The sequence below is a fragment of the Silene latifolia genome, chromosome 1 (genome assembly GCF_048544455.1).
Source record: "Silene latifolia isolate original U9 population chromosome 1, ASM4854445v1, whole genome shotgun sequence".
Lineage (NCBI taxonomy): Eukaryota > Viridiplantae > Streptophyta > Magnoliopsida > Caryophyllales > Caryophyllaceae > Silene > Silene latifolia.
Genome location: NC_133526.1, coordinates 135,427,490 through 135,447,046, shown reverse-complemented (window position 1 = coordinate 135,447,046; position 19,557 = coordinate 135,427,490). Strand labels below are relative to the sequence as shown.

At 37.8% G+C, this 19,557-nt stretch overlaps 2 protein-coding genes across 2 annotated transcripts; both read right to left on the bottom strand.

Moving 5' to 3' along the window:
* Positions 1-2,733: 2,733 nt before the first annotated feature.
* On the bottom strand, positions 2,734-6,926 carry LOC141609528 (transcription factor bHLH79-like). Its single transcript, XM_074428568.1, has 6 exons — positions 6,223-6,926; positions 4,990-5,172; positions 4,797-4,862; positions 4,507-4,575; positions 3,997-4,068; positions 2,734-3,101 (listed from the first exon to the last, which is right to left on the bottom strand). Exons 1-6 carry the CDS (start codon positions 6,550-6,552, stop codon positions 2,949-2,951), a joined length of 873 nt encoding a protein of 290 aa, XP_074284669.1. The 5' UTR covers positions 6,553-6,926; the 3' UTR covers positions 2,734-2,948.
* A 2,881-nt stretch (positions 6,927-9,807) lies between these two features.
* On the bottom strand, positions 9,808-12,491 carry LOC141656618 (uncharacterized). The gene is made up of 4 exons (XM_074463572.1): positions 12,473-12,491; positions 10,978-12,040; positions 10,035-10,595; positions 9,808-9,937 (listed from the first exon to the last, which is right to left on the bottom strand). The coding sequence occupies exons 1-4, from the start codon at positions 12,489-12,491 to the stop codon at positions 9,808-9,810; spliced, it is 1,773 nt and encodes a 590-aa protein (XP_074319673.1).
* Between the last annotated feature and the right edge of the window lie 7,066 nt (positions 12,492-19,557).

Genomic DNA, 19,557 nt, shown 5'->3' with positions numbered 1-19,557 from the left:
AATTTTTTACAAGAAAAAAACCCAACAACCAGATTTGGGAAAAAAGATTTTAAAAAAAAAAAAAAAAAAAAAAAAAAGGAAAAGACGAGATCTGAGACAGTGAGTGGGGTGAGGGTGATGGTGCGGTGGTTTCGGTGTGGTGGGTGAGGCTGTGGGTGTCGGGGTGAGGCTGAGGTGGTTTCGGTGCGGTGGGGTGAGGGTGTTGGGGTGCGTGAGGGTTCGGTGCGGTGGGGTGGGTGGGTGTGTGGTGGTTTCGGTGTGGGGTGGGTGGGTGTGGGTGGTTTTGCTGTGGGGTGTGGTCGGTGGGTGTGGGTGGTTTTGCTGTGGGGTGTGGTCGGTGGAGTGGGGTCGTGGGGTGGTGGGTTGTCGTGTGAGGGTGGCTGTGGGGGTGGCGGTGGGGAACGGTGGTGCACGGTGGGGAGGGTTTGTGAGGATGAGGGGGTAATTTTTTTTATTTTTTGTTAGGTTTGATTTATTTGGTTTTTGGTAGGTTTTGATTTATTTGGGTTTAGAGAGATGAGAGTATTGAAATTGTGTGAGATGAGAGAGAAATGGTGAGTGGAAAAATGTATATATGTTAGATTAGTGGTTAATTAGGATATGTTGTTAATTAATTAGTATAGTAGAGAGAGAAGGGTAAATTAGCTCATTAATCCTCCTTTTTTTGCTTCCAATCTCAACCCTCCATCTTCCTCATCCAATGGCTCTAAAGGGAACTTATGGACTCAAATGTAAGAGGTGGACTTAGATGATCTTATTACTATATATATATATATATATATATATATATATATTAGTTATAAACATTTGATTTTATTTTTATAAAAGTATTTGATATTAAATTTAAATAAGGTAAAACTTGTCCATGATTATAACTCATTTTCATTTCTCATCAAAACTCATCTTTTAATCAAGCTATTTCAACAGCTCATTTCCGGTCTGAAGAACACCATTCACCCGAAATGATGTCCAAATGTTATGGACACGCGTCGGACACAGCCCAAATACCTTGGACACGCATCGGACACGTGCCCTGCAATGTAAAGTATGGACCTTTGACAGAAATGGTGAATCTTGACAAAACCACAAACACAGACTCCCTTAGAATGCAATGAACTTTAGTAATTTAGTAAAAATAGTAAATGAGCTTAACCATTTATGAAATTTGGTGGCAATGAAGTTAAAATGATAAACTAACACTAATCTAAATTTAAAATTTTTACAAGCCCTCAAAGTATTTTTAAGAACTCTCACAACAGACTGACACAGACAGAATTGAGCAGTCTCACAGGTTTAACAGTGTGATTATATTTTGATGTTTTTCTGGAATAAAAAAATGGATATAATTATCAAACTAATGACCACAGCAAGAACAGGAGATTAGTCTAATAATTTAATCCTTAAATTTGATACAATCACAGCAAGCACAGAAAGCATCAAACTCAAGACAACAATGAGAATCAGACAATCCACAGCAGGCACATGATTGAAAGAAACTCACCCACATGTACTTAATCAACACTGGATAGTGTTATTAAGCTTGACTCAACTCTAGGACTCAGCAAGAATTAAGATTTGGAATACTTGAGAGAAATCTCAGGTTTTTTTGTTCATTAATCAAAGTCTAAATATTACAGATTGCTGGAAGGTCCTTATATAGGCCTTGGTTCAAGTTCAGTACAAAAGAAACCCTAAGAAATCTCATCCAAGGGCCAGGATTTGTTGCTTACATAATACATAAAGATAAGTGATCTATTTTACAATGGCTGCATAAGGTGAAAGTAAATTACTAAGGTAAAACAGAGTAGGGACAAAAGGTTGCAGCTGAGTGACACTGACATGTTCTTCTTCTTAATGGCTTCTTTTGGTTGTTTCTGGAGCTGGTTGTCCTTGGGTCAGAACAAGGTCGTACCTTGCTTTAGGTAGTATCTTTGTTTTGGTAAGACATGGCAAAAGACTTCACAGCTTCAGTTCTCAAATGTTTAGCCAGAAATGGCAATTTACTTTTCTGCTTTTCCTGGATTGTCTCTTTCTGCAACTTGGCCTGTTTTTGTGAGATTTTTGTACAAAATAATCCTGGCTCCCTAGGAGTTTTTTGTGCTTAATAAAATGTGGGACCAGCTGGCCCTGGTGGCCACTGGTGGCTGGACTTGGAACCCTCAGAAATTTCCTTAGAACAAGACCCTGCACTGGTTGAATTGAGAGCATTTCTTGCATTGCCTGAGCTTGTGTTGTTTGGACTCTGAACCTGGTTGCCCTGGCCTTGAGCTCCTGCTTCATGCCCAAATAAATGTTGTAAGTTAGACACGGTTTTATAGTCGTCCGACACGTTTCGGCGTGTGTCCGAGGAGTGTCGGTGTCCGATACAGTGTTGGACACGGGACGGCTGATTAAGAGAAGTGTCCGTGCTACCTAGTTCACCATATTGTAGAAAATGTAGTATTCTGTTAATTGATTGATGATTGACGGGTGAAGAAATTAGAGAGACAATGAAGAAATGGAGAAGAGGAGAAATGAAGAAGGGACCCACACCATGACCTGTTGGGAAACCGTTTGTAGTATGTCAAATATGGGACGAGTTCAGTGCAAGTTAAATAATGTCCTAGTTAGGATTTTTCTGAGTTAAACACTAATTTGGATTAATATAAGGAGAGGCTTAGTTTGTATTATTCCTGTAAAATAATCCTTAATTTGTGATAAGTATAAGGGTAAAAAAAAAAAGCTTAAACTCTTGGCTACATGAATATCCAATAATGCCACAACCAAGCCAACTTGTACTAGTTAGAACTTAGAACCATCATACAACTTACAAGGTCCAGTGCCTAACAGTACAATCGATACTTTCTACAGATAATAGTTCCTTATGATGTGAAACAAACGAGAAGGATCAAATTTTGCAGACTTGGGATCTGAACATGAGATTTAATTCTTACAAGTGTTGCAATGACTCAATTCGGTCGTTCGAAACTTGCACCCAATTGCATATGCAACCACTCCGCTTGTGGTCCTCTTGCCGCTGCAGCTGCCGCCAACTCCCTAGCGGCTTGAGCACTGAACATCATCCCACTAGGATCGAATGAAGGCGCCTCAAGCTGATTTACCTGAACAAAATGATGTATTCATAAATAGCAAAAACTAGCAAAAGAACCAATATGCAGTCTTTTTTTAGCTTCACAGGTTGAGATTTCCTGCTAATGTTATAACTTCTACAGTACGCAGTACACACTAATATTAGTGCAACGCAGTACGAAGTACATTTATAAGTATTGCAGACAATATTATAATAAAAGCTACATAGTGATTGTGATTGGCGCCTTGGCAGTGGTGGCGGCGTGCAGTGGTGGAGGGTCATGGTGTGTTATGGTGGGAGAGAGAGGAGATATGAGAGGGGATGGGTATTGAGAGGAGAAGAAATGAGATGGGAAAAGGCGTCCTGCATTAAGTAAAAAGCGTACAGGGAAAATAATCACCCGATCCAGTCTTAAAAGCTAACTTCATTTGAGAACATTTCCAGTTTATGACCTATAGCCTGATAATCCCAGAGCATCAATTTCATGAGGATCGAGTTTTATTGTCCTATTTTCAACTTTGGGAGGATTTAAAAAATATGGGTAAATTTACAACTCTATCCGTTTAATCATGAAGAATGGGGGACACTGGAGAGTGTCATTTTGACAAGGAGAGTGGCAATTAAAAGATTAGGGACAATATTGGTAGTTCACTCATTTACAATACTAAATTCAGAAGTACGACAATTAATTTACAATGAAATTTGGGAAAAAAGAGAACAATAAAAGTGGGATGGAGGGAGTATTTAACTCCATTCCCGCATGTCGGCATGTGTACACAAAAAACAATCTGAAAGTACACGTAGACTATTGGCAGGGACAGAGGAAGTAAGATAAAAATTTGCACATTACTATAGATCTAACTTTAGTTAATGCGCTAAATGTGACAGTGTGGTTAGATCAAGGACACAGGAATTGTCAAACTTACATCTTTAGATTGAAATCCACTAATAGAGGGGATCATCCCAGAATTTACAGCTTCAAGCTTCATGGATAAGAACTGCAATGCAAGAGAGAAACAGCAGGAACTCCAGTCAATTCTCAGAGCAAAAGTACAATTTAAAAACGGTAATACCGAAACTCTAGGTGGTTATTCAAGAAAGTTATAAGATGCAATATCCTTATTGCATATCACTGAACTGTTGGACAACAATAATAAGAGCTTTCAATATCCTTATTTCATATCACTACCTCTGTTTCTCGTTATATGTCGGTCATTCGCAAATATTCAAAGATACTCTTTAACCTTTCACATGTCTTTGTATACGAGTGAATAACACAGCTTGGTTTGTTACCAAAAATTTTGGATATGAATAAGATGGTGCAGTAACTACAATTTTTTACATATCTTTTGTGAAATTGAAAGCCAATGAGTATTATATCCAAATTTGAAATAGTTGTACGATAAAAATCCGCAGGAGCAATATCTAATGCTTACCTCAACCTGCCGTTGTAATGATTGAATATAATTGATAATCTCGTCAAGAACAATAGCTTTTCCAATGACCTGCACCAATATAGTACACAGAAACAGCAAGAAAATTTCTCAGAATTGCAAAGCTTTTTTACAAGGCTGAAAACCTAGAAAAAAAGAATATCCTTTTTCTTCTAAGGTCACCTTTTACAATCCTTTCTCAAAACTTATATGAAATCGTCTTAGATATGAGACAAGTCAGTTGACCATATGAAAGAATGGTATGTTAAAACATTGTCAATTTTCCCACTAACCTTGTTGCAGCCAGGAACCAAATCTTGTAAAACCTTCATTCTTTCACTTATCTTTTCTCTCCTAGCCTGTCAAAACAAAAATTCACATCATGTAAAGCCAAATGCTACAGAACAAGGTCCGACTCTTGCAGCAAGCCCAGTAAGCCAGAACTTTGGGGACAAAAAAAAAAGCTATAACAAGGACGAGAATTACCCTCTCAGCCAAACTATGACTATCAGTAGCTTGACCCCTTCTTGCTCTAACATGTATGTAATCTTTTAGTGGTTCAACCGGTTTCTCACCAGGCTTTGTCGAACCTGTCTCACCACCAGCCTTTGAACAGCCATTTTCTTCTACGGATCCAGATGTTTTCATGCGTTTTCCATTTAAACCTTTCTGAATAACAATTCAGACATCATCAGATAAATTAATCATGTTCATAATGCTCAAAAGAAAAAGTCATAAATATACGTTTCTCCATCATCAACGTACACCACCTTAAACAATAGTGCAACCAAGCATTCAAGCATCAAGCAAAGAGTTCAACTGTTCAAGATTCCCTCCAAATTTTTCCTAGGTTCGAAGGACTTTCATCGATTTTGAAGGGAAAATGATTCCCCTCACTTTTCTTCCAAATCCTTCCATCCATTTCCAAACAATGAAAGGGGTAGGTATAAAATAAGTGACATTTTTCAACTACACTTAGTTAGGCTTCCCACCATCAATCATGACGGCGACGACTGACAAGTGACCACTGCTATTAGGTCTACGTTTCTTGAAATTGGCAGAACTTTTTAGGAGTAAAGGGACTCACGAGGGAAGTTTGAAGCAGGATTCGAACTCAGATCTCAAGTGCGACCCCCTTTGACTTTACCTCACGTCTAAAATTGACATCACGAGAAGGCAGAATTCCCACCATCAATCATGACGGAGAGCTCCTCAAACCCTCCAAATGTTTTAGATGAAGTCAAACAAATTTCAACTTGGAGATTATTAAATTACAGTCTACGATTACTCAGCATAGCAGAATAAGTACCTAACTCTCAAGAATAGCAATCGAATATAGATCTTTTCGTGTTATAACATTAATTAGAGTAAACCAAGACCACCCAATTAGGTGCTTCGAATTTATCTATTTTATTAGTTAATCAGATACAACTCCTACCAGCCAATTCCTTCGAATCATGAAGAGCTGTGATTGATGATAAAGCAACTAATTTAAGACCGTACTTATTAAACATCAGCATCATATTTATGCTGCACTACGTAATTAAACAAAATACAACCCAAAATTCCCAAACAAGCATCATAATTAATTATTTTCATCCTGAGGAAGTCCAAATACCGCGGGTATTAGTAAACAAATGATTGGGACGGAGGGAGTATAAAATTAGCAGCACATGAGATACAATTTGAGCAAAATGTAAAAAAAGAGAAAAAATATACCAATTCATTGGCACTACTAGTGGTTGAAACAACCTTTGAGGTCTCATCTTCATATACAAGTTCTCTCCTTTTCCTTCTATTAACACCACCAAGACTTCCACTTTGGTCTGTAACACTTGACTCCTCAAGTGACACATCTCTGTTTATATTTCCAAAATTAGCAACACCACCATTGTTATTCAACAAATTATCAATCAAACTATTTCCAAAACTACCACTTCCCATTCTCAAACCTAACAACCCTGAATCTCCACTATTTAAAGGCCAAATCTCTGCCATTGAAGGATTTGTTGTTGAAAATGAACCTTCATTTATCAATGGAGGATCCATAACTTCATAAATTTCCCAACTCCCACATACAAAATTCTCAATTTCAACCTCAAAGTTGTAAACTTTTTGGGAAATTGAGAATTGGGTATTGCAATTAGCAAGAAATTATGAAATGGGTAGTGCTAATTATGTGAGCTTAGCTTAGCCCAAATTATAGGTCAAATGTGTTGAATTTGTAGGGAAAATGAAGTAAAGAGTCTAGTTTGAATGTGTGTAGAGAGAGAAAAGAGATCTGTATGAATTGAGAGTTGAAGAATAGTGAAAAAAAATAAAGAGGGTGCAGAGTGCACAAGGTGCGCAAGTTAAGCAGGGTGAGTTTAGATTATAAGGTGAGATGAGAGAAAAGAGACTTTGTCTTCAGAGAGTGCATCAGTAGCTGTTAACTGGTAGCTGTAGATCTGTTTTCATCAAGCCAATCCCCCACTCGCAGGACTTCACCTACTCTTACTCCACTCGCTCCTCTAAAACCTCCACATTTCTTGGATGGACAATGAGACCCAATCACCGGGTCGGATCCAGACTCGGTATTATTCAGTGGTGTGTCTTAGGGGTGGTCAAACATTCGGCTGGGACGGGCTGGGCTGAATCGAGGGTAGACTGGGCTTGGCTAGGTGTAGGGACGAGCAAGTTTAGATCGTGTCCTCGCTCCACGCTTTTTGATGATGTTTCTGTTTTCGGTCTATTTCAGACCAAGACATGTTAATTTTGGTACGGACCGAATAGATTGAAATTTAGGTTTTTGTGATTAATTTTCTCAATTTTATAAAGTACTAGGGAGTATCTCGTGCTTCGCACGATAAGGTTTTAAAATTTTTTTATCATAATTTTAAGGTTTTTAAAAATATTTAAATTGTTGACACTATATTTTATGAGTATATTTTTTAAATACATGTAAAATATTGAAAATATTGTATATATATGCATATTCAAGTGATCTTACAAAATTTATATGTAATTATATACACTGAGTATTATACTCCCTCCACACACTTATTTTCACCCTATTTCAATAAAATACTCTCAAATATATAGAGAAATGGGGTGAAACCAATTGTATGGAAGGAGTATAACTTTTCATTGTACAACATAACCGGAACGAACGAAGGGAATACCATTTTATGTGTAAAGTGCATGAGTAGATTCGAATTATACAACATATTTTTTTTTTTTTGGTAACATGTGAGCTTTTATATATTATAATGAATCTTGAAAAAGATATTACATGAGTCACCAACTACATTCCACTTTCAAAGACTAAGTACACAAATTACATCGAATGGAAATTATATTTAGCCAAGAACAATCACATTGCTGCGTAGGCATATTGTGCACTATCCTTCTATGCAGCTGCTTCTTAAGAGCTGTCACCAGCTGCTCAGGTCTTCTGAGCTGCAACTCAATCCTGCATTTATTTCTTTCATACCACAGCATGTAGTAAACAGCCATCTTTGCCATTCTACAAGTCTTCCTCTGCAGCTTTGAGTAATGAGTAAAAGATTCATTAAGTCGAAGATAAAGCCAATGTTCAACACCATCAATAACCAAAGAGCTATAAGCACAGTCAGTAAAGAAATGTTCATGAGTCTCTTCCCCAACTTCAGAGAGAACACATCTATCAGTCACGCATAAACCCAGTTGGTGGAGTTTAACCCTTGTATTTAAAGTCTTCTTCTGAATCAACCATCCAATAAACGAGTGCTTTGGCAGAATCCAATTATCCCAGACATCCTTATACCAATGGACAGGGGGTGTGATCCCTGCAACCATTGGTACCCTGCTCCTACTGAGTAACCACCAGGGGTAGCTACCCAAAAGTTACTCTGATAACCACCATCCAACAAACCTTTCACACGACATATATTCCTCTAGTTTTAATTGGAATCAGGAGGAGGTTGATAAGTGTCCCAATTTGCACCCTTCAAATAAACATGATCAATCCACATAACCCATAATATATTAGCCTTAGTATACAACCAATGAACTAGCTTCAGCTCTAGTTAGTCTACCAGGCTGGATAGGAACACCCAAATATTTGAAGGGTAGCTTACCTTCCTGGTAACCTGAAATCTGTGTAATGTCATGCTTCAAACAATCAGTTACTCCACTGAACACCACTTCAGATTTAGCTGCATTAACCTTAAGACCAGAAGTAGCATAGAAAGTTGCTAGAGCTCTCAATATTAGCAAGATAGATTTCACATCCCCCTTGCTGAACATAAGCAGATCATCAACAAATAACAAATGAGTAAGCTTTAGGCTCTTGCATAGAGGATGATACCTGGAATACCATTTCTTAGTTGCAAAATCCATGATTCTAGTTAGATACTCCATACACAGACAGAAAATAAGAGGAGAGATAGGGTCCCCTTGCCTTAAACCCCTTCTACCTTTGAAATATCCAAAATGAGCACCATTCAAGTTAAGAGTATATGATGGAGTAGAGATGCAGGCCATAATCAGCAGTCTAAACTTCTCTGGAAACTCCAGGGCCTCCAACATCTGATTCACAAATTGCCATTCTATAGAATCATAAACTTTTTACAAGTCAAGCTTAAACATACACCTAGGTGAGGCTCTACCCCTGTGATACAATCTTGCTAGGTCTTGACAAATCAAAATATTTTCAAGAATACTCTTGCCTTTCACAAAAGCACCCTGGTTCTGACTAATGATATCAGGTAGGATGATGGCCAATCTATTACACAGAAGCTTTGAAATGGCCTTGTAAAGAACATTACAGCAAGATATTGGCCTGAAGTGCTTTACATTAGTTGGTCTATCAATCTTTGGGATTAAGGTGATAATGGTAGCATTGATTTGAGTCAACAACTTCCCAGTATTAAAGAAATTACTCACTGCAGCACATACATCACCCCCAATAATATCCCAAGCATCCCTAAAGAATTGGCTGGAGTAGCCATCTAGTCCAGGTGACTTATTTTTGGGAATGCTAAAGATATTATTCTTCACCTCATCAGCAGTGACATGTTTAGACAAAATATTCCAATGATCCTCAGTACAACAGATCCCTTTCCTGACCACATTCACATTAATCTCAGCAGTAGGAGTAGTAGAGTCAAGGAGATCTGTATAATAATCTAAGAAAGCTGCTTGTATAGTAGTACCCTCAGTACAAAGCACCCCATCTTTATCCTCAATTTGGAACACCTTATTCAGCATCATCCTTTTTTTGATGATATGATGAAAAGAGGAAGTATTAAGATCCCCTTCTAAAGACCATTGCACCTTAGCCTTCTAAAGTAGAAAACTGTCCCTGACAGCAATCAACTCTTTCAACTCATGAGATAAATCCACCTCCTGTTGTAATAACTCAGCATCACCCGGATTACCAACTAAAGCCTTTTGAATAGTTTCCAGAGCCATGCTTGCAATGTTAGTATTATTCTCAATATCAGAGAAGCAATCTCTATTTAAACCCTTCAGAACATGCTTAAGAGCCTTGAGTTTTTACCACAACAAACATTTTGGTGCCTCTATATTCAGTAGCCCAAGACATGGCAACAAAATCCTTAAAGGTGGGAGCAGCACCCCACATATTGAAATATTTAAAGCTCTTCTTCCCTCCAATTTCAGCACTCTTGTCCATAATGGTACATGGACAGTGGTCAAAAAGCCCCTCAGGGTGAAAATGAGCAAGACTAGTACCAAATATGTCCAACCACTCCTGATTCCCTATCACTCTATCCAACCTACTATACACTCTGTCACAAGAATTCTGCTTATTGGACCATGTAAACAAAGCTCCAGTAGCAGGAATGTCCTCCATGCCACAAATAGAGACACAATCCTGAAAATGTTCCATATCTGCATCATAAGTGTTACCACCAAGTCTCTCGAAAGGAGATAAAACCGTATTAAAATCCCCAAGCCATAGCCAAGGATCAGTACAATCAGCAGAAATCCCCTTTAAAATATTCCATAACTCAACTCTTTCATACAATCCATTGAAAGCATAAATCATAGTTAGCAAAACTTTCTTCCCATCAGTTTGAGAATGAACCAACATATGAATATGTTGGGCACTATAAGAAAGGAACTGAATATCAAACATACTAGGTTTCCATAAAATCCAAATTCTACCACCCTTATGCTAGCTGCAGTTAGTGGAGACACTCCAACCATCACAAATAGAGGTATCTTGTTTTAACAAAGTTTCAGGTTTAAGCTTAGTTTCAAGCAAGCCAAATAAACCTACCCCATTATTATGCATAAACCATTTCACCACTCGCTGCTTATTCAGGTCATTAAGACCCCTAACATTCCAAAATCCAATGCTATGCATGGATATTGGTAGAGGGGGGGGGGGGGGTCCTTACCACTATCAACCACCTGCTCTTGAGTTACAACATTATTCTTAAGATCATCCATAAAAGTATAATTACTAAATTTGCCAGAGAGTCTCACCCAACCATTCCATCCTGCCTATTAAGTCTGATGATTTGCTTAACAGGGGTATACTTAATGACAGGGGAGTTCCTGACAGTATGCAGAGGAGGAAAATTGGTAGGGGTAAGAATAGGAGGAGTCGGGACATCTGCAGGCACATGCTTAGACTTCATAACAGGCCTCCATTTTGTTTTCTGTTGAGGCTTAACTTTTGGCATAGGTCCTTGAGTATTTATTTTCTTCTTTCCTTTGGGTTTCCTGCATTGAGCAGACTCATGGCCTATCCCTTTACAACTAATACAAGAAATAGGACGCCATTCATACTCAACATTCACAAACACCACATGCCCAGATTCATCCAAAAACTTCACTTTCTCAGGGAGCTGTTGATCCATAGGTTTCTCAACCATAACCCTCGCAAAGCTTAAACGAATTTTATCCTGTGTATCCATATCCATCTTAACATATTTTCCAACCAGGTTGGCAATTTTAGGTAAACAGGTACCCCAAAACTTCAAAGGAATACCATAAAGTTTGACCCACACAGGAACCACAACAACCCTTTCTTTGACCAACTCCATATCCTTAACCCATGGCTTGATAACCACAGGTTTGTTATCAAACATGTAATATCCAAATTTCAACAAGGCTTCCTTACCACCGGACTTAATGAATTGAACAATAAACACCCCATTATCAAGGAAAGAAACCCTGTCAATCCCGAATTGGTCCCAAATCCGATATACATAATTTTTCACAATATCCCAAGGAGGGTTGGCTCCCAGTATGTAACAAATAACAGAGTTAGTCCAAAAATCTACCTCAGTTTTGAGGTCTTCATGTGTAAACTGAAGTAAATCAGAAACATCCCCCTCTTCATCAATTGTTTCCAAAACTGGTATGCCCTTCCGTCCCTTACGCAGCATCCATCCTTCAGTCTCTTCCGGTTCTCCTTCACTAAGATTCAAAACAGGGATACCCTGTATAGCATTAATGGATTTTGTTTTACCTGTATCAGATGAGGAAGGAACAAAGTTGCCATCTTTTGACCGATTCACATCAGATGAAGGTAAAATAGCAGCTTTGGAAGAATTTAATGCGGATTTAGTTATAGAATTCAATGGGAAAAACGATTTTGTGTATGTTTCAGTGCCGTCATTATTGTAGTATGATTAGGGTTCAAATAAAAGGAGGTTTTCTCTCTCTAGGTTTCTCTCTCATCATTTTTTTGAATTATACAACATAACAAAAACTAAGTGCATAAAATTTTATATTTTCAATGCACTTTATTATTTCATGTTTATTCATCTTCTCGTAAACTACCAAAAAACTATAACTCATCTTCTCGTAATAATCCGAACATCAATTTAACTCAAAATAAACCATGCTATTGCCCTTATTAGCTCATATTGCATTTTGGTAATTATTCACTGCAAGAACCGGTAAACCATCAGGTCAATCCTTTCTTTTTTGTTAACCTCCGATCCTTCATCCTCCTCTATTAACAATAAACCTCCTTCTATCTCCTCCATTAACACTAAATCTCATCACCAACCACCAACCCACCACTACTCCACTACCTTCAACCAAGCCAACTACCTTCACCCTTCATAACCCATTTACACCACTATTACTCCACCAACGTTCACCACTAGGCTTTCACCGATCCTCCCGCTCTTCTATCTCTTCCTCTCTTTCACAAAATCCTTGCAAGATTGCTTTGACGCAGAATTCCTCCGACTGCTGAACGGGTGGATGTAGACGGTTCTGGTGGTGGTATTGGGATCGAGAGGGCCTAGCATACCTGATTCGGGTCCGAGCGAGATTATTATTATATGACATTTCGATTGATTAAAATCCAAGGTACTCAGTTATTGTGTGATATTTATGATGTTGAGTAACAATGTGATATACACAAAGGGAAAAAAACCCAAAAAAGTGAGACTGATGAAAAAATTACAGAAACGGATATTGAAGATGAAGAAGAAAAAGAAAGGAAGCTAAGAAGAAAAAAAATGCAGAAATGAGTATTGAAATTGAAATTGAAGATGGGGATCTCATGAAAGAAAAGGAGACAACTAAGGATGTGAGTCGTTGAAATTAATTGTAATTTACAATAGCAGAAACTAATTCATTTTTGTTGCCATTGATGTCGTCAATGAATATTAGCTCTGTTGCCCCTGTCGTGGTTGAATCCGTCGCCTTTACCTCGTCAGATGGTTGTGGTATTGATGGTGTTTATGGTTGATGTGTATGATTGTGTTGGTGGTGGCTGTGGTGTAGGCAGCGGCTTTGGTGAGTAAGTTGGGGGTAGATGGTAGTGAGTGAATGGTAGAAGTTGTGTTGTTGGTGATATGGTGAGGAGGGAGGACTAAGGAATTGTGTGGGTTTAAGGTAAGAATAAGGGAAGGTGACTTGGTTAATAGGTAGTCGGTTACCGAGTTCGATACAAGAGGAAATAGGTAATAGTATTGTGTATTTTGAGTTAAAATGAAGTTCGGATTAATATGAGAAGACGAGTAATAGTTTGGATTAATTATTATTATCAAATAACCCATATGAATAAGTAGTAAATAAGTGAGGAGAATTACTATCTACCTTGTTTTTTTAACCTTCTTTTCTACCTTCTCCTTTTACAATCACTTAAAATATTATATATTTTGCTTCATCATCTTGCTTTCCAACCTCACACGATATATATTAGTTTAATCGATTGTGAGAGGATAAAGGGAGAAGATTCGAGGGAGAAACATGATAGTAATCCTCAAAATTGAAATATTGGCGAGAATGAACATTATATATCGATTATCATGTGTTATATATGCATGGTCCATTATTATATGTTCATACTTTAGGCAGACAATGATAATTTGAATTGAGATGTATACTCCTAGCTCTTATTTTAAAATCACATCTATATCTGTTGGGGAAGCGTCCTGTAAACCCGGTGCGCGAAGAGTCTCACCTAACAATGATATTTGGATGGAACACGTACAACAAACGTAAGTAACAACAAATAAAATTGACACCACAATTTATCACGTGGAAAGCCTTCTCAACTAAGGGAAAAGCCACGGCTTTCTCGACAAATTAATTCACTAATAAGATATTACAAATTTCGTAAAGTACAATCACACACACACACTAGTATTGTCACTTTCTCTCAAACTTTGTCTCACTCTTATTATATCTAATGGATGTTGAACACTCTATTTTCTCTCCTTAAGAACAATAGGTATTCTCACCAAAATATATTAATTTGCTTCTCTCCTTTTTGTGTGTGTCTTAAAATACTACCACCATTAGCTATTTATACTAAGTGGCTTTCAAAACTCCTAACAAGTCACTAATTGTTGTAATTAAAACAACTCTATAACATCTTGAGCATTGATATTCTATTTCACCATTTAGTATTAGGAGTTTGGGGAGATTGATGTTGGGGAAGCGTCCTGTAAACCCGGTGCGGGAAGAGTCTCACCAAACAATGATATTAGGATGGAACACAAACAACAAATGTAAGTATTAACAAATAAAAATGACACCCCAATTTCTCACGTGTAAACCCTTCTCAACTAAGGGAAAACCACGGCTCTCTCGACAAATTAATTCACTAATAAGAATTACAAAGTTCTTAGAGTACAATCACACACTAGTATTGTCACTCTCTCTCAAACTTTATCTCACCCTTATTATCTCTAATGGATGTTGAACACTCTCTTTTCTCTCCTTTAGAACAAGAAGTATTCTCACCAAATTATATTAATTTGTCTCTCTATATTTTATGTGTATCAAAACTATTACCACCAATAACTTTTTATACTACACTAATCTCAAAACCTCCAACAAGTTATTGATTGTTCTAATTAAAACAATCTCATAACTTATAGTGCATTGTATGTTCCATCTTGTAAAACGTAATCCATCTACACATTTACATTGTAACATCAACACACTTATTTCACCATTTAGTATTAGGAGTTTGGGGAGATTAATCCAACAATTTCCTCCCTCGACCCAAAGCTCCAAATACTTCAACTATCTCAGAAAAACGGACTTTCTTCTTTACGTCGGCCTTTCTCTTCACGCTATGTCCATCCACATAGCAAATATTATTCTTCGTCTTCCTCTCTTGCACCACCAAGCTTCTCCCATGATACAGTTTGCACCATTTACAACTACCAACATATCGATTCCCTTGAGTCGTCAACACACCCAAAGAAATTATGTTGGAGCAAGCTTTAGGGACATATCTCACATTTTCTAAAGTTCTTATGGTGCCGTCATGGAGTTTTATTCTCACACTCCCTACACCCTCAACTTTTAATTTGAGACCATCACCCACTTTGACATGCCCAACGGCTCCATTTGTTTGCAAAGTATCAAATGCTCCTTGGTCTTTACACACATGCACGGAGGCACCCGAATCCATCACCCATTTTTCTTGACATTCCACCTCATCTTGAGTAGTCAAGAATGCATCTTCATCACTATTATTAACACACACCACATTGGACGAATCACCTACATTATTGATCGGAGCCATTTGGTGTTCACAATTAAGCATATGTGGTCGTTGGTCAATGGTCGATACAAAACACAATTTATACTTCACAAACAACTCTACAATTAGTAAAGAGGCAAGTAAAGGTCGGATCCCAAGGGACGGGTATTGAAATGAAGATTCTATTGTAACTAGTGGTGTCTAGGGGTGTCACAAATTGGGTTGATGTAGAAGGTTACTAAACTAAAATAGCAATGAAAATTAAACTAACAAGGTAAATGAAATAAGGGTGTAAACAATTGATTAAAAGCACTAGGGTGTCATGGGTTCATAGGGGAATCATGGGATATGATCATACAAACATGTTCTCAAATTATAAGCAAGCAATTATTGTTGTGATGGATTGAGTTGGGTTATATCTTACAATCCTAGGAAAGTTTGGGTCCCGGAGCCGAATCTCTTGGATTGTACAACACCTACAAGTCGACTTAATCTTCCCTACTTAACACATGCATGGTCTAACAAGACTCGAGTTGGGTTATGTCTTACAAGTCAAGTTGAAAGGATAGAAGATGATAGTAAATGCAAGGATTCATAGGCTTAGCATTTCATCAAATATAACATGTGCATGTATTAAGATCAAAACAAGCAAGCAAATAAACCATGAAAGCATATTAATTTAAGCATGAATTATTCCCCATGTTGGTTTCCCCTAATCACCCATTAAACCCTAGCTAAGAGACTACTCACTCATTATCATATTGATCATGCTAGAAAGGTTGTCAATCATACTAACATAATGAAACATGATGAATAAATGAAAGTAATTAGCAATAATTAAAAAGGGATTAAGAGATTATACCTACTAATGATTCCAATAATAAAGCAAGAATAATAGAAGTACTTGAATCCTAGATTGAGAGGTTGTCAATCTCCCAATAATAACCCAAATAATCTTCAATTACCCAAAATAAAGTAAGAACAAGAGAGAGATTAAAGAACTAAAACTTGGATTAAAACTTGATTAATATTTGATTACAATATTGAAGAGAGATTTGATTGATATTAACTACTCTAATTATTGATAAGAAGAACATGCTCCTCTAATTAGACGAATGGGGTATTTATAGTGAAAATTAGGGAGGATGCATTAGGGTTAACTAAGGGCTAAACTAGTAATTACACTTTTTAAGTTGAGCAAGGAGCCTCCGGGATTGTCCGAGAGAAGGGCTTCTCCATTTCGTAGCTTGAAGAACGAAATGTCTTTGTCTTTGTGATCCGTGCGGCCGGGAGTCGGGACGGCCGGATCTGGGATGGACGATCCGAGCGGATCAAGGAACAAGACGCTCGGATGGCGACGGGAATCCGAGCGGATTCTGGTGAGGACGCTCGGATTGGGGAGGACGGACGGATTCTCTACAATCCGTTCGGATTGTAGTTCAGCAGCTTTCCTTCTTCTTTTTCTTCCCTTTTCTTCATGAATTCCTTGAGGATTTCCTTGGGGACTCAAGGATCCTTTTCTCAACAATGCTCTTCTACTATGCTATGTACAAAGGCCTTCTAGTCTTGTCTCTCCTTGATGCTTGGTCATTGAATATGATCAATTTAGCCTTGTTTTGCCATGAAAATGCAAGATTCTTACTCCTTTCCTACCAAGGGATCAAAATCTCAAAGAATATGCAAAACAAAGAACTAAAGATAAGAAATGACCCAAATAGGCACTAAAAAGCATAGAAACAATGGTAATTCGGGGGCTAAATATGCGCCAATTATGGTCGCATCAAATATCCCCAAACCGAACCTTTGCTCGTCCCGAGTAAAGAGGTGACAAAGACTAGGACCAATACTAACCTAACCTAATAATAATAGCCGATATGAGACAATTAGCGGGTCTCACTCCGCCCCTTCAACTCACAACAAGACAACCATGAGGTAGGATGCCTTCTTGCAAGGCAAGGTGGGTCTTGCCAAAATGGCGACACATCCAAACATTAAGCACACAAAAACACATAATGGATGCATCTACAAAAAGAATAGCCACTTTCCTCATCTAAGTGGCGGAAATTATCTACAAGGGAAGCAATTCAAGGGTACACAATCTTTCATAGATGCAATTTGTTCAAACTACTAAGCCTAGAAGTATACCAATAAATCACCTCCAAAAGGTGTCAAGCTAGGGTACCTTTGTCCTCAATCGTTAAATGCTTTTGTCAAGAATAGACTCCCTATGGTGTTAGAAACACTGGAGGATCGCGGAATTCCCCCTCTCGCCTAGACAAGAAGAAGGGTCGTCCCCTCTCTACCATGCACAAAAATGGATAAGATGGAAAAGGGATTGATAGATATTTGAGTATCACTTTTGGGAGTTTGCTTTTGTTTTTGTTTTTCCCCCCAATTTCTTGTGGCATATAACATTTTGAGAACACTTTCATTGCCATTTCTTTTTTTGATTTTTGGCTTTTCAATACTTGACAACTTTTTTTTGCATTTCTTTTGAACATTTTCAAAGTCACCCCAATTAGTAACGAGGGTGCCTTGTTTTTGAAGCTTTAGGAGTCTATTTTTGCTCCTCTTTTCATTTGATGCATTTTTGCAAACTTTCTTTCACTTTTCATTTCATTGAACTCAAATTGATTTCTTTTTGTGCCCATTCCCTTTGATGACAAAAATGTGGTAGAACATGGATGAATGATAGAAGTATGCATGGTTTCAAGGGTCACCTTGGAATAAACGGTAGCCAAGGAGTTATCACACCACAAGGTACTCTTGACTAGACCTTAATCCATGGGTCAAAGGATACTAGCATGACACATCCTAGGGTGTTTTACAAGTATTCTAACAAGCAAAGTCTTAAGAAGAAAAAGCATTTACTAGGGCCTATATACACTTGTCAAGCTTCCCAAATAGACGGTTTCGCAAAATTTTCCTAACATGCAACTATATGCCATGATGCAACTAACATATATACATCCTAATGCAAATGATTCTACCAACTAACATGCCAAATAAACTAAATGCAATCCTAAATTCACATTGTTATACCGCATCAATCAAAATAAAGCCACATAGTCATTAACATAAAGAGGAAAAAGGAGATTGGAAAGATCATACCATGCGGTCTTCAATATCCTCATGTCTCGGATGTGGCGTAGTCAATCAAAGTGAACAAGGATAAAACAAACACAATATATACAAGACAATATATACAAGGGAAATGAACTTGTTTTTGGTTTTTTCAATTTTTAAATTTTTATGATTTTTGAAATTTTTTCAATTTTTATGGTTTTTGAATAAAAGTTAAGTGTTAGAATTCCCATCCCCACACTAATATGGGCAATATGGGCATTGTCCTCAATGGCCAAAATGATGGAAATTATGCAAAGATGATGCATGATTTCTATACTAAATGCAATTCTACACTAAACTATACTACATGATGCATGGATTTTGTTATGACGGAGAGGATAATTTAAATTACCTCCCGTTGCGTATGCATTAACTTCCCCAAACCAAGTAAGACACTATTGCTAATGTCAAAGCATGGGGGAGTTCATGCACATGCTATGCTATGCATGAGACTAGATTGTCATTTTGGATTTTCAAAAAGTGGGAACAATAAAGAACACCTCAAAGGAACCGAGGTGTGAGTCCTTTGATGTTGCTAGGACTAAACCAACAATGAGTCAAAGTTAAATAAAATACAAACAAACAAGATGCAAAGTTCTTTTCATGAAAAATAAAGATAAAGAGGAGAGATTAGAAAACTTCACTTGAACTAAGGTGGGTGCCTCTTGCCCGCTCCACCTAGTGATGAAGTAATCTCCTAGAAATCGGCATCATCTCCTTCAATATCGGTATCCCAAATATCCCTAGAAGCATCACTTAAACTTGGATCCATGAATTCGTCTTCTTCACTCTCAAGCTTCACCGTATCACCTCCACAAGAGTCGCCGCTCTCCTCCCCTTTGCGTCCGTTTGCCCCTTCATTGGCCTTGTCCGAGTTAGGAAAGAGTAACTCCATTTGAGCCCATGAAGGAAAAGCTCCTTCTTCACTTATCCGTCCCTTTTGAACCATGTCGAGGTATTGAGGGTAAAGA

Excerpts from the sequence above, each read along its gene's own strand:
- LOC141609528 (XM_074428568.1), bottom strand. The coding sequence starts at position 6,552 with ATGGATCCTCCATTGATAAATGAAGGTTCATTTTCAACAACAAATCCT. Across the intron at positions 5,173-6,222 it reads CTAGTAGTGCCAATGAATTG|AAAGGTTTAAATGGAAAACG; the intron begins GTATATTTTTTC and ends ATTGTTATTCAG. Across the intron at positions 4,069-4,506 it reads CATTACAACGGCAGGTTGAG|TTCTTATCCATGAAGCTTGA; the intron begins GTAAGCATTAGA and ends CTTGCATTGCAG.
- LOC141656618 (XM_074463572.1), bottom strand. Across the intron at positions 10,596-10,977 it reads AGGCAGGATGGAATGGTTGG|TGCCCAACATATTCATATGT; the intron begins GTGAGACTCTCT and ends CCTTTCTTATAG. Across the intron at positions 9,938-10,034 it reads GAATATAGAGGCACCAAAAT|CATGGCTCTGGAAACTATTC; the intron begins GTTTGTTGTGGT and ends TAACATTGCAAG.